The following is a 13,050-nucleotide window of genomic DNA, read 5'->3' on the forward strand; positions in this document are numbered from 1 at the left end:
TTATGAGTCACTGTGTGGGCACTGGGAACTGAGCCCAGTTCCTCTGCAAGAAGTAACAGATGTTCTTAACTGCTGAGCCAACTCTCCAGCACCTAGGCCATTGCAGTGTCAGCAATTCCATTATTGCTATAATGGAATTCTATCATCCCTATTACTCTGCACTAGCAATTCTCTTATTGAGCACTCTTGTTACTTGAGAGTGTCTCACTAATTTGCTCAAACTGGCTTTGGACTGGCTTTGTAGCTCCAACTGACCTACAACACACCATCCTCCTGCCTCAGCCTTTTGAATAACTAGGCCGAGAGGTGTGAGCCACTGGGCCTGGGCTTGATCTCTGTTTCTATCCTTGGCCCACCATAGAGTTCCCTCCGACGGCAGCCACAGCTCAGTTAGTTGGCTTCACGTTTGGAACCCATTTTCTGCTCTCTGGTTTTCATTTCCTGTTATCTTGGGTGATCCTTGCATCTGAGCTGCCCCAGTAGCTGGGGCCACAGGCAGGTGCTATAATGTCTGATGAAAGTTTATTTTTTTATAATGACAGTGATTAGCTCCAGGAGCCACACCAGGGCTGTGTGCCTGACAAACCTTTCTCTGCCGCTGATTACATATCAGCCCGTTTCTGTCCTCACTCACAGGAAGAGTCAGGTCCCTCGGGTGACATGCTAGCTGTATGTCACTTGTGTCCTGCTTCCCTCTCCTCTTCCCCCCTCCCCGGCACCCCCGTGGAATGACAGTAGTCTTGGGGTCCTTAGATACAACACACTAGTGCTGCACTCACTGGTCTGCACCATTCCTTGGTCACCGACAACTCCTTTCAAACCTTCCCTCGTAGTCTCTCCAGCTCACCTCTCCACAGTGCCAGGCACTGGGCCTTAAAACTCCTCTCTAGGCCGGGCGTGGTGGCGCACGCCTTTAATCCCAGCACTCGGGAGGCAGAGGCAGGAGGATTTCTGAGTTCGAGGCCAGCCTGGTCTACAAAGTGAGTTCCAGGACAGCCAGGGCTATACAGAGAAACCCTGTCTCGAAAAACCAAAAAAAAAAAACTCCTCTCTAGGGGCTGCTGAGGTGATTCATGCGGAAAGACCCTACCACCAAGCCTAACAGCCTCAGTTTCATTCTCAAGACCCACACACACATGCACAAGCCCCGTGCCCACAGAGACCCAACCGAACTACCAACGAATCTCCTGGCTTCTAGGTTAGGTTGCACACAGAGTTCTAAGATAGTTGGGGCTTTCAGCCTCGTAGCTCCACTCTAACCAAGACGATTGTTCTATACTGTCCTTGTTTTAGGACAGAGTCTCACTGTGTGGCTAGGGCTGGCCTGAAGCTGACCTAGAACTCCCAGAGATCCTCCTGCCTCTGCCTCTGCCTCTGCCTCTGCCTCTGCCTCTGCCTCTGCCTCTGCCTCTGCCTCTGCCTCTGCCTCCCACGTACTGCAGTCAAAGGTATGCCACCCCAGCTCCAGCATGGCTGCACTACTTTGTGTATACAGTTGCACAGTGCATTTGATTCGCTGTCTGATGGAGTCCAGCATGTCACCCTGGCTGTTTTCTTAACTCTTGGGCTCGAGTGATCCTGCCACTTCAGCTCCTGAATAGCCGGGCCATATGTGCACCATCACACCCAGTTACATTTGATTTCAAACAGTGGCCTAGGGCTGGAGAGATGGCTCAGAGGTTAAGAGCACACACAGTTTTTGCAAAGGATGTGCGTTTAGGTTCCAGCACCCATATTGGGTGGCTCACACCTGCCTGCTACCCCATCCCCAGGAGGATCTGACACCTCCGGCCGCCTTGCAATCCCATGCACATATCCACACAAATAGCCATAACTAAAAAGAGCGAAGTTAAAAAAAAAATAGTTGAAAGGGTCTCAGTATGTCTCCTTGGCTACCCTAGCACTGTACATATAGACCAGTCTGGCCTTAAACTCGGAGACCCACCCACCTATGCCTCCTGAGTGCTGGGATCAAAGGGGAGCAGCACTACACCAGGTGGGACTCAAATCGGGATCCACAGACCCAGGGTGGTGTTCGTTCCTCAACATTAGAAATGTTTCTTTTCCTCTGGGCCTGTAATCCCACCAGGCACTTAGGAGCTGGAAGCAGGGGAACCCTGAGTTCAAAGCTAACCTGGACTATTAAGATTCTGTCTCAAAAAAAAGTAAACAACGTATCATTGTACAGTTTACCCTCTCTGCCTCTAGTGATGGACAAGGCAGAGGATGTCTCCTGTCCTCCCAGGGGTGATGCAGCATGCTGACACTGGTTTTGTGAGCTGGGTCCAGAGCCCAGGCCTATCACGGGGAAGCCCTTTACCTCTCTCATCTGGAAAGCGGCAGTGAAGAAAGCACATGCCCCACATAGCCAGGAGTAGAAAGGCAGGCTGTACTTAGCAGTTTGCTTGCACATCGGTGCACGCCCACTTCCATCCGCACCACGGCGAACGCCCACTTGCCTTTAGGATCTCCTGGTGGTTTTCTGAAGCATACAGCCGGCCATCACGCACTATGTCTTCCACCAGCTGCTCATAGTCCTCTGCAAAGTCAACAGGGTTGGGGGCTGAGCGTGGGAACCCACCCACCACCCCATCCTTCCTGCCCTTGCTCACCATCGTAGGTGACATAGGGAATCTGGAAGCCTCGAGCACTGTTGGCCTCACTGGTCTTGAAGTTGATCCAGAGTTTCCTGGACCGGGCGGTGAAGGCAATGGGCCGCTCATAGGTCTGGCAGGTCTCGTAAGTGGTGATGGAGGATGGGGAGGCTGGCAAGGCAAGCGTCAGGTCAGATTAGTGGGGCTGTGAGGTCATTCTGACAGAGGCCCCCCCCCCAGCCCCCGTAAACACACAGCTAGCCACACACCCTCTCTTCCACCGGTCCCGGGTTTATTCTACAAGGCTGACTACTGCACAATCACATGCATTAAAATCGACATTTATGGGACGAGGACGGCAGAAAGGCTAGGGTTAGAATCAGTCAGGCGGCAGCACTGGCATCCCAGCCTCAGGACTGGCTTCCTCACTGCTGCCCACCCAACCTGTCCCACAGGTCCTGTGCTAGCTTCTGTCCCCCAAGGCTCCTCTCGTCTATCTGGTTCCCCACTCCACTGCCCCAGGTCTTTCTCTTCCCCAACCATATTCCATGTGCCCACCCCCCCAGCCGGCTCTGCAGGCACCCACAGTTCTTTCTCATGACCAGGACGTCCCCACACTCATCCTCGGAGGGCAGGAAGATCTCAGGGACCACGATGAGGATCTTGCGCTTGGGCGGGGGGTTGATGTTCCAGACGCACTCCACACCGGCCGGATAGTTGCCGGGGTAGTTGGGAGACTCGATGTAGCCAGTGAACTCACCCAGCTCCCCGCCACACTGCCGATCTGCAGCCACACCCCAGTGGAGAGAGCAAGGGAGAGCAGTCAGTCAGTGGGGAACCGTGGTGGGCAGGCTGAGGGGCTTGAAGGGGGAGAGAGCAGACGTAGGTGGTGAACCATGCTAAGTCACCATTTGCTCTTCCGGGGTGCTGGGTCCACCCTCCTCCTGCTCTTCCAGTATCTGAAAGGATGCTACAGGCATCCCTGACAGCTGCCCACCCGCCCACTCCGGCCCCACTCCCAGCTGCCTTACCACCTCCCACCCCCTTTTCCCATGCACATGGCTCCGAGATCTCTTTCCACTCCCTACAGCCTGGCCAGCCACGTACTCTTGCACTGGGCCACACTGGTCGAGCCATCAAAGTCAGTGCTTGTATTTCCTGGGCAGCGGGTGCAGAAGTTCTGACGGAAATCTGGCTGGTAGGAGCCCACGGCACAGCGGATACAGCGATGGATGCTAGTGTTATAGTAGTGGCCCGGGGAGCACTGGACTGCAGGCGAGAGAAGAGGGCAGAAGCTAAGATGGTAGGAAAGTGGGCATCTGGACCGTGGATAGACAGGCACATCTGTCATGGAGAATCCAGACATCAGAGACTCCCAGGTTTCTTCCAGGGTCCCTACCTTTCCCAGACATAGTCTAAAGCCAGGGAAGAGAGACCTTCCAAAGTGGCTGGCTACAGTACCCTCCTCTTCCTGCAGACCCTCCCTGAGCAGTGTCAGACTGATACAGGAGCTCACTTAGGGGGATGGAGGGAAATGGCTACGAATCTGCAATGTACTCTGGACAGGGAGGAAGGGTGTAGTCACTTTCTATCCCCAGGTCTGGCCCAAGGGGCAGCTCTGAAACAAGAACACGTACAGTTAGGTACCTGGGTCTTCACTTTTGAGGGAAGATGGTCGGCTAACACTCAGGTCTGTGGAGGGGCTTGGAGATGTGTGGGGTGGGTGGCAGCTGAGGATAGGAAGGAGAGAAAATAACCCGGGGAGTAAAGAACCTGCTTACCTTTGGTGTCGCAGTCCTGGAAGGAGACTGCCCCCTCGTGCTTGGTGGTGAGGCCTCCGCCACAGGGGAAGCACAGGGTTCGCCCTGCTTCAGGCTGATAGGTGCCCCGTGGGCATGGCTGGCAGGGCTTAAACCCATCTCCTGAATGGTGGCCAGGTGGGCACTGACCTGCAATGAAGCAAGGGCCCAACTCTGATGGGGTTGGTCCTGAGCCACTCCCTGGGTCACCCAGTCTTAGGGAACAGCGGAGGCATACAAACAGGACATCAACTAGGAGACTGGCCTGGAGCCTGGGAAACCCCATGCCCACGGGCATCCCAGTGCCCACCCTAGCCCACTCTGCGTTGTTTGTTCCCCTGGCACCTGCACACGTGGTGACGTTGGTGGCTCCAAGAGGCCCATGGGCATCACTCCCAGGGCAAAGGTCGCAGGAGAGCTGCCCTTCCCTCTCCTGGAAGGTGCCCGCTGGGCATGGCACACACTGCTCCGTCTGGCCGTGGTAATACGTTCCCTGCGGGCAGCTGACTGAGGGAGAGTCGGCCGCGCTAGCCACCCCCCCCCATCTCCCACCACCCAGGCCTAAGACTCCCCTTCCCGCTCCTCCAGACATGGGAGATCTATTAGGGAACGAACAGAACCCTGCTTGGAGAGATAGGGATGTCAAGTCTGAGTGCAGGAGAACTGCTGGCCCTGCCTGGTGTCCTAGGTTTCAGCCTGGGACCAGAGAAAGGAGGCCCATGGGCAGGAGGGGCTTCGCCACCTCACGTTTTGAGAGCTTCACCTGAGGCAAGGGGTCCTGCTCTGCTCTGAGCCAGGGCCAAGTTGGGCCTCCCCCACTCCCCACACCTTTGCTTCCCAGCAAGCTCCCTTACCACACTTGGTGCCTGCTCGGTGCTGCCCAGGTCGGCAGACCTCCACCAGCTCTGCTCGGTCCCCAGCTCCCAGGCCTGGCTTGTGGGCTAGCTCATAGTCAAGGCCTGCCAGACGCAGCAGGAACCGGTCTTGGTTGATAGACTTTCTGAGCATCTTCAGGGACCCTTTCAGCCTTCGTTCCATCCGCTGTCGGAGGCAAGGCAGCCCACAGCCAGCTGGTAATGGATGGTTGTGCGAGTCAGAGAATGAGGAGAGAGAGGTCAGAGCAGCCCTGGAGTTTGCTGCTCCCCATTACACAGGCCCAGAGTTCAGGTGCCCCCTTCCCTTGGGGGACAAGCCAAGTTCCTTTTGGATCCAGGCTATGTGCCCTCCTCTTTGGCCCTCCACCCAACAATGTCCCTAGGCCCACCTGTCGTTTCTTCTGCTCTGACCTCAGCTTCTAATTCCAGGGTGAGCCGGGTAACCTCCTTGCCTGGGGGGGTCCGGGCCCGCCTGCCCTTGCCCTTCCGAGAAGAGTCACACTTAAGGTGGATGAAAGTGACCTGGCAGTCAGAGCAGGGGATACTACCTGGAAACAGAGGCTGTGTCAACCTCGAACTGTAGCTTCCACTGAAGACAAGTTCTCTCTTCTGCCTCTCCTATTTCTCCATCCATCCCAGACATCCCTGCCTCCGTCCCTCTGCCTCCAACCCTCTTCTCGGTAGGAGGGAATGACGGGGACTTCCAGGGCCTTAGCCTACAACAGCTTCCCCCATTCTATCCACAGCCCAGGGTGCAGGTGAATCCCTGACAGAACTAGGCAGAGGGGCTGAGAGGCGGGGAGAGCCTGGCGGGGCCAGGGAGGGAGGTCCAGACCTGGCCCCTGGATCCTGCTGGCCTCCTCGGCTTTGCCTTTGTTTCGCAGATGCAAGCGACATTTGGCATCCTTGATCTTGAAGGAGGCTCTCTGCTTGACTGGCAGCACTGCAGCCTCTAGAGGGATAAGAGAAGCTCAGCACAGGGCCAGGGCCTGGGGACCCTGGGGACAGCCTGCTCTGGGAGGTGGCTTCTGAGCCCAGCAGTAAGGTGTAGCTAGAGAGCAGGATCAGGAAAGCCAAGGGTGACAGATAGGAGGGGTAAGATAGGAGGAGCTTGGCAGCAAAGCTGGAGAGTTAGAGAGTAACAAGGGAGGTAGAGGGTGAGTCGGCCAGGGATGAGGAGAACTGTGGGGGCAGAGAAGAGAGGAGGACTCTGGGCAGGTGCTCACCATGGCAGGAGCTGGAGATGGTGCTGTTCCCAGAATGGATCACTCGGGCTGGAGCAGCTTTAGGGCTCGGGGTACCACAGCTCACGGTGAAGCCGTTCTCTGACTCTGAAAGAAGGGGCTCATCACAGCTCTAACCCACCCCTCAAACCCCAATGGCTGGAGGAACCCGGGGGGAACAGAGGCACTGCTGAACAGCCAGTCTGCCCTCCCTTCTCCCCAGAACCCCGTCTCTCTCACAGACCTGGCAAGAACCGGGCCCGGGAGGGACAGGTCAGGGCACAAGTATCCTTCTTGCCCGAGCGATTGCAGCTAAGCATGGCTTTTGAGGCTCCAGGGCTGCTCTGACACTTCACTGGCTCTAGGAAGGGAAGCAAGGTCTGAGAATATGAACATGCCTGGTCTTCCTCCCTCAGAGAGTTAATGCGGAAAGGGGGACTAGTTACTTGCCGAAGGAGACCTGCACATTTTAAACCCAGCAGGCTCCCCCTAACACCTTCCCCTGAAACAGCATTGTTATGTCTGGCCAGCAGAGGGCGCCACACACCTGTGCAATCCTTCCCGTTCCAGTGAAGGCGGCCCTGGCCTGCTGGACAGGTACACTGATAGCTGCCTGGGGTGTTGATGCAGCCAAAGCGGCAGCCTCCCTTATTGATGCTGCATTCGTCCACGTCTGTGGGAGGATTCAGAGATCAGACTGCCAGTACCCTTATAGAGATTACTGTGTATTTACAAATCTTGTCAGGCAGGCAGGTCTCACGTTAACATTCTCACAAACTAAGTAAAGGGTTCTCTGGCCTGTGAGGAGCTCAAACTTCTCTCCCTTCTCTACATCCCCAGTCAAAGTTGCCATTGAGCAGGGGCCAATCCAACCAGACCAAGGTTTCAGAGCTTTCCTCTCTTACTGTCTCATTGGGCTAGAGACTGAGAGGGTGGGTCTCTGGGAACAGCGAAGGGGAATGCAGGGTAGAATTAGGAGGCAGAGTCTGGCATGGGGGTGTGCCACCTGCCGTCACAACCCTTGAGAAGTGAAGGCTGGAGGTTTGGAGTTCGGGGTCATGTGTGTGACCTCTGGCTATGTGTGTGTGTGCAGCTATCCTGGGCTACGTGAAACCCTCAAGCATCTTGCTGCCAGGATGCTGCTCTCTGGTGTCCTGTCTCCCAGCTGGCCTTTGGAAGCTGCCTTCTATTTTATCTTGTTGGATGTAGACAAGAACCATCCAAGGATTTCTCATTACAAGCACAGCCATTTGAAGTGTGAAGAGTCGAGGGCTGGGGCGTCTGGGAAGCAGGCGAGTGTGATCTTGCTGGCTTACCCCCGCAGTGAGTGACACCATATAGAAGGTAGCCACGATGACAGAGACACTGGAAGCTTCCTGGGGTGTTGACACACATGTGGTCACAGGTTCGGTCGAAGGAGCACTCATCTATATCTGGAACAGCAAGGATTCGAACCACTGAGTCTGTCTCGAGGCACCTGATCCATGCTCAGGTGAAGGGCTCTGATGCTGAAAGACCTTGGCCTAACTCCAGATCTGAGCACGCACAACTCCCTCTGTACCCTTTGTCTGGGGTTCGGGGCTTTTGTTGTTTTTCTGAGACAGGGTCCCTCTGTATAGCCCTGGCCATCCTGGAACACACCAGGCTGGCCTCAGACCCAGAGATCTGCCTGTCTCTGCCTTCCAAGTGCAGGGATTAAAAGTATGCCACCATGGCCCAGCACAGAATTGCCAGGGTCTGGAACCTGTGCATGTGAAACTAGCTGCAGCAGGCCACACTTGGGAAAACCTGGATTGTGGTGAAAGCTTGCTCACCGCTTGCCAAGCTGTGTGTTTCACCATGGAGCTGGCCTGCAAGAAGGAAGGACTACCGTTGTCTGTCTGCAGCATAACCCTGCCTATAGAGACGCTTGGACTACGGCATCCCTGATGCTTGCCCCCTTGGCCCGAGCCGGCTCACCCTGGCAGCTCCTTTCGTTGATGAGAAGCTTGTAGCCCTTCTTGCAGCTGCACTCAAAGCTGCCCACTGTGTTGCGGCAGATGTGGTCACAGCCCCCGTTGTTTAAGCGGCACTCATCTATGTCTGGGGACGAAGGATAGCATTGAAGGCTAGGGGCAAAGGAGCCAAGATCTCTTCCTCACAGAGACAAGGAAAATCAAGGAGGGCCCTGGCCTGGCCCTTTTAACGTGGCTGTCACCTTCTGTCTCCATGTCTTCCCTGTTTAGGATATCTGGCCATTACTAACACCATCTCTCCTGAAGCTGAGTCCAAGAACCACCTATGCCAGCAGGGAGCAACAATCTAGACTTATGGGAGCAGGTGGCCATGTGAGATCCAGGCTGGTCCATGTCCCTTACTCTCCAGTAGACAGCCATCCCCAAGACTGTAGGGAGGGCTGTCCTTTCCTGTCACAAAGGCTGGGGGCCTCTGGTCATGCTGTAAAAGGGCAGCCTTCATGGAGGAGGGGCTGGCCAGAGAGGCTGGGTAGAGAGGACTTCTAAGATAGAGGGAGAAGTTGCTAGAGATGAGGGGCCAGGAGGGGGACAGGACTGGCACGGTCTGCAGAGGCTCAGAGCCTGGCAGCTTTGGGTACTAAGAAAGGAGCAGGTGGGCAGCTACCTTCCTGAGGTCAAGTTCCCGGAGCTGGTGGCAGACAGGACCCAGGCTACTCAGCACTTGTCGAGGGGAGGGGGCAGGGCCTTCACTCTCGGTCTACCTGTCAACAGCCCTTCCCAGCAGGAAACCTTTCTACTGCGGCTGGCTGACCCACTGCCCCCGCCCTCCCCTTCCTGCAGCTCTTGGGCCAAGAGACACAAAGAAGGAGCCGGGCACTACCCAGTCTCCACTCCTTCCTACCAGAGGACAAGGACGGACGTGCTGAGTCAGGTCAGCGTTTGCAGAATGGCTCCCCTCCCCCTTTTCCTTCTCATCTCCCCCAAATCCCAGCTAACTGGCAGGAGGGGAGATGGGGTGGGTAGTATAGGAACGGAAGTCATAATGAGACCCAAGCCAAAAGGTCCCCACAGGGCCAATTCTTCTCCCTGATCACCACTCATCCATCTCTGCGCACACCTATGAGCCAGGTTCAGTGGAGGAAGCCTGGGCACCACAGCATGGCGGACCAAACCAGGCCCTGGTGTGGGCACTCCTACCTATGTATGCTTCCAGAGATCATTCCAGACCCGCTGGGAAGATCTGAGGGATGCAGGCTTAAACCACCCACATGGCTCAGGCACAGAGTCAGGCTCAGCTGTCCCTCCAGGGTTGAGACCCTTCTCCCACAGGGGTGAGAGAGGGAATGAGGGAGACCAGGCCAGGGGGTAGTAAAGTGGTAGCTGGACTTCTGTGCCCACTGAACTGAGGTGAGAGAGGCTGACAGCCTTAAAGGGCGTTGAAGAGGAGTGGTCGGTCACCCAGGAACTCTCCCCTCCCTTTGGCAGAGGTCTCTGTGTCCCCGTTAGCTCTGAGATCTCACCTTTGCAGGTCTTTCTGTCTGGCTGCAGCATGAACCCCACAGGGCAGCTGCAGTGGACTCCGGTCGCTGCATCGTGGCACTTACTGTCGCAGCCTCCATTGTTGACAGCACAGGTTTCTGTTGAGGGAGGTGTAGGTGGTAATAGGGTTACTAGCCTAGAAGAATGTCAGACTCAGGTATGGGGCCTGAGGGAAGCCCTCAGCCACCTCACAGGGTGGAGGGGGGCGGTCAGCAGGAGCGTTAAGCAGAAGCTCCAGCCTCTCCTTCCTCCAGACACCCACCCCTCACAAGTGCAGGAGCGCGCTCTCGCCACGCTCGCTCTGCATCCCTGCCCCCTACTTGATTGAAACAAGGTGGGCAGCAGTGAGGCAGGTACAAGCCAGAGCTGTCAGGCAGGAATGTGCTAGGGGTGGGGGCAGGGGAGCAGAAGAGGAAAGCTAAAGAGGGCTCGTCCTAGGCACCGAGCATAAGCATCTGAGCATTAGCATCCTAAGGCCTGAGGGAAAAGAAGGGGCAGACCAGTTTCATCCTCCTATCTTGAGGATGAGTGTGGGTGTGGGTGTTTGTGATGGACAGTCTCCTAAAAGGCCTTGAGGAAAGAGTGTCTGAAGATCCCAAGGGCTCCCCATCAATTCACCCATGACCCCCCATCCCCCTTCAACCCCTCCCACCCGTCTGACACTGCAGCCCTGGGTCACCCTCCTCTCACTCCTCCCCAAATCCTCCTGTCTACCTGCAAACACACGGTTCTCTGGTTCTTTGCTTTTGCTGATGAGATATGTTGTGAAGGGGGGGGGGGGGCGCGAAGAATCCAGAGAAAGAATGAGAGAAGGTGGAAGACACAGAAGAGAAAGCTCAGAGCTTTCAGCTAGGTCTCTCCTGTCAGCTCAGTGTGCGGGGCGGGCGAGAGGCCAGAGCAGGCGGAGACCAGATGTTAAACAGTCACTTTGGAGAGAGTTCTGGGGAGAGCTGTCAGCCCCAGGACAGCAAGAGCCTGGCATGGGGACCTGGGTGCTGTGGTCTGTCCCAAGCACCAAGTCTTCTCCCACTGGCATCCTAAGGCCTCCATGGGACAAGAGCGAAGAGTTGTTCTAAGAATGAGGGTGTCAGGCCCACCCTTGTCCCCAAAGTGGGCAGTGTGCCAAAAGAAGCCCACCTCTACCTGGGAGTCCTTAGCTTGCCCTGGTCTCACTGTGGTCTCCCCGAGGTCCCCCAGACTGCGAGGAGCTCAAGTCCAGACTCCCCCAAAAGTGCTCTAAGTATTGACCGAGGGCTCCCAAGGCCTGGAGAAGCACAATGGGGGAAAAGATGCTGTCTGTGTGTAGATCCTCTGAAGCAGCCAGCATGGGTGCTAACAGAACTGGCATGGCATTCACCCCAGGCTGGACCAAGAAGTTGGGCAGTGGCTGAGCACAGGGAGGAGGGCACAGCTCGCCCTGTCCTTTGTGCCAGGTGTGGACCACATGATAATGCTGTCTTAATTATCACACCCAAGAGAAGGAAGACTGTCCCCTCCCCTCCTCCAGAGGAGTGGGCTGAGGGCTGGACCCAGAGTCAGGCAGAATCACCAGCTGAGGCTGTGTGGTGTGCTAAAGAAAGGAAGGAACCCAAGAAGGGTGGCCCACAGAGAAGATGGCATTCAACTCTGAGATACTTCCCTCAGCCACAGTGCGAACAGTGGGCAAGATGGCACTGGCTGCAGGGACCGAGGGGTGCACATGGCTGGGAGAGACCGACCAGGGCAATGAGAGGTGGAGGAGGCACAAGAAGAAGGAGAGCCAGGGACCAGGAAGATGACCAGCCGGAAGATGACCAGCCGGAAGCTTCCTAGGCCACCAGATGGGTCCAGAGCCTGCACTGCCAGGGGAGCCCTGGAGGGCATGCAAAGTTAGTGGGAGCTCCAGCGGGTTAGCCCTTCCCTAGCAAGCCAGTGAGTGCAAGCAGAGGGAGAGCAGATATATTTACCATTAGAAACGGCCTGAGTGGGCCCGAGCTGCTCTGGCCGCCTTTCCCCTGTTTGACATTGTAAAAAAGCCATTTAGATTCGGGGCAAGGCCCACCCTGCACCCTCCACCCTGATGGTCCAAACCACTAGCCCCATGTGGTGATTCCAGGGATCCCAAATTAGCCTTGCTCCTCAGCCTTGTCCGGCCTGGTACCCTCAAAAAAATCAAGCCCCCATCAAGGGACCATAAAGCAGAGATGCTGGGTCTCGGAGAGAGCAGCTGCGGGTCCAACCCCCCCCCCCCCCCCTGCACAGCACGCCAGGCAAAACTGGCATGGGTGTCAAGTTTCGTATCTCACCACCTCTAAATCCTTTAACTATACTCCTGTCTTGCCACTCAAGCTGCATGTCCCCACACCCCAGTGACATTTCCCCCTGCCAAGAAAAATTAAGTCCAAGGCAAGTAGGCTCACTCCCTGGGGGCAAAGGGAGAAGGATGGGGAGGGAGCAGCATCACTTGCTCTGCCCAGAGGACTCAGTGGGTCTCAGTGGGGTTAGAGAACTCAAGCCTAATTACAAAGCAGCTGCTTGAGAACAAGGGAACTGGTCACGTGCCTCAGGGGCCTCTGTCCTGCCTCGTGCATCTTCTCCCTAGGGACTGCATGCAGTTCCTTCTGGAATAATGGGGGGTGGGGGGCTATGTGGGTGTGTCCAAGGGATGGTGGGAGGTTTGCAAAGCAGAAGAACTAGCCCTGTCGCCCTGTCGGGAGAATTAGGGAGCTGGAACAGCAGTCAGAAAAAGCAGCGTGAAGCCCTGAGCCTGTCTTGGGGTCTCAGAAGAGTTAGAGAGCAGAGTGGGAGAGCTTTGGCTCCAGCAGCCTTTGAAGCCATGTGTATCCTTGTGAGCCTATCTGACTCTCGTCCTGTGGCTGCAGTGACACACACTTCCATAAGCTCCACTGTCCACAGCGCAAGCACAACTACCTCTGACTGGCCTGAGACCCTGCCTCAGGCCCAGCCAGAGCCCTGCCTTTCATTCCCCACTTGTCCGAGAAGACACCTTGTCAGCCCTCTCACCGCTCAAGAAATAGCAACGGAAAGAATTCAACCTTCACTTTAAGGACTTAGCTCATCCAGGG

The 13,050-nt window shown here is 56.1% G+C and overlaps 1 protein-coding gene across 7 annotated transcripts in view; it reads right to left on the bottom strand.

The window, feature by feature from the left end:
* The window catches only part of Scube3 (signal peptide, CUB domain and EGF like domain containing 3), a 32,756-nt gene that overhangs the window by 4,051 nt on the left and 15,655 nt on the right, over positions 1–13,050 (bottom strand). Inside the window, exons 7-23 of one of the 7 annotated variants that reach the window (XM_029471126.2) lie at positions 11,932–11,979; positions 9,967–10,083; positions 8,451–8,573; positions 8,306–8,341; positions 7,808–7,924; positions 7,039–7,164; positions 6,736–6,852; positions 6,495–6,599; positions 6,104–6,220; positions 5,658–5,816; positions 5,248–5,463; positions 4,739–4,900; positions 4,376–4,543; positions 3,702–3,863; positions 3,181–3,378; positions 2,613–2,765; positions 2,460–2,539 (exon numbers count right to left, since the gene is read on the bottom strand). In XM_029471126.2, the coding sequence (XP_029326986.1) occupies positions 2,460–2,539; positions 2,613–2,765; positions 3,181–3,378; positions 3,702–3,863; positions 4,376–4,543; positions 4,739–4,900; positions 5,248–5,463; positions 5,658–5,816; positions 6,104–6,220; positions 6,495–6,599; positions 6,736–6,852; positions 7,039–7,164; positions 7,808–7,924; positions 8,306–8,341; positions 8,451–8,573; positions 9,967–10,083; positions 11,932–11,979 (2,204 nt within the window). Of the gene's footprint in view, positions 1–2,459; positions 2,540–2,612; positions 2,766–3,180; positions 3,379–3,701; positions 3,864–4,375; positions 4,544–4,738; positions 4,901–5,247; positions 5,464–5,657; positions 5,817–6,103; positions 6,221–6,494; positions 6,600–6,735; positions 6,853–7,038; positions 7,165–7,807; positions 7,925–8,305; positions 8,342–8,450; positions 8,574–9,966; positions 10,084–11,931; positions 11,980–13,050 lie in introns of those variants that run through there. The other 6 variants (XR_015045921.1, XM_029471128.2, XM_029471127.2 and 3 more) reach the window with 6 other exon arrangements.

The sequence above is a fragment of the Mus caroli genome, unplaced genomic scaffold (genome assembly GCF_978045245.1).
Source record: "Mus caroli unplaced genomic scaffold, Mus_caroli_1 scaffold_18, whole genome shotgun sequence".
In the NCBI taxonomy this organism is placed as follows: Eukaryota; Metazoa; Chordata; class Mammalia; order Rodentia; family Muridae; genus Mus; species Mus caroli.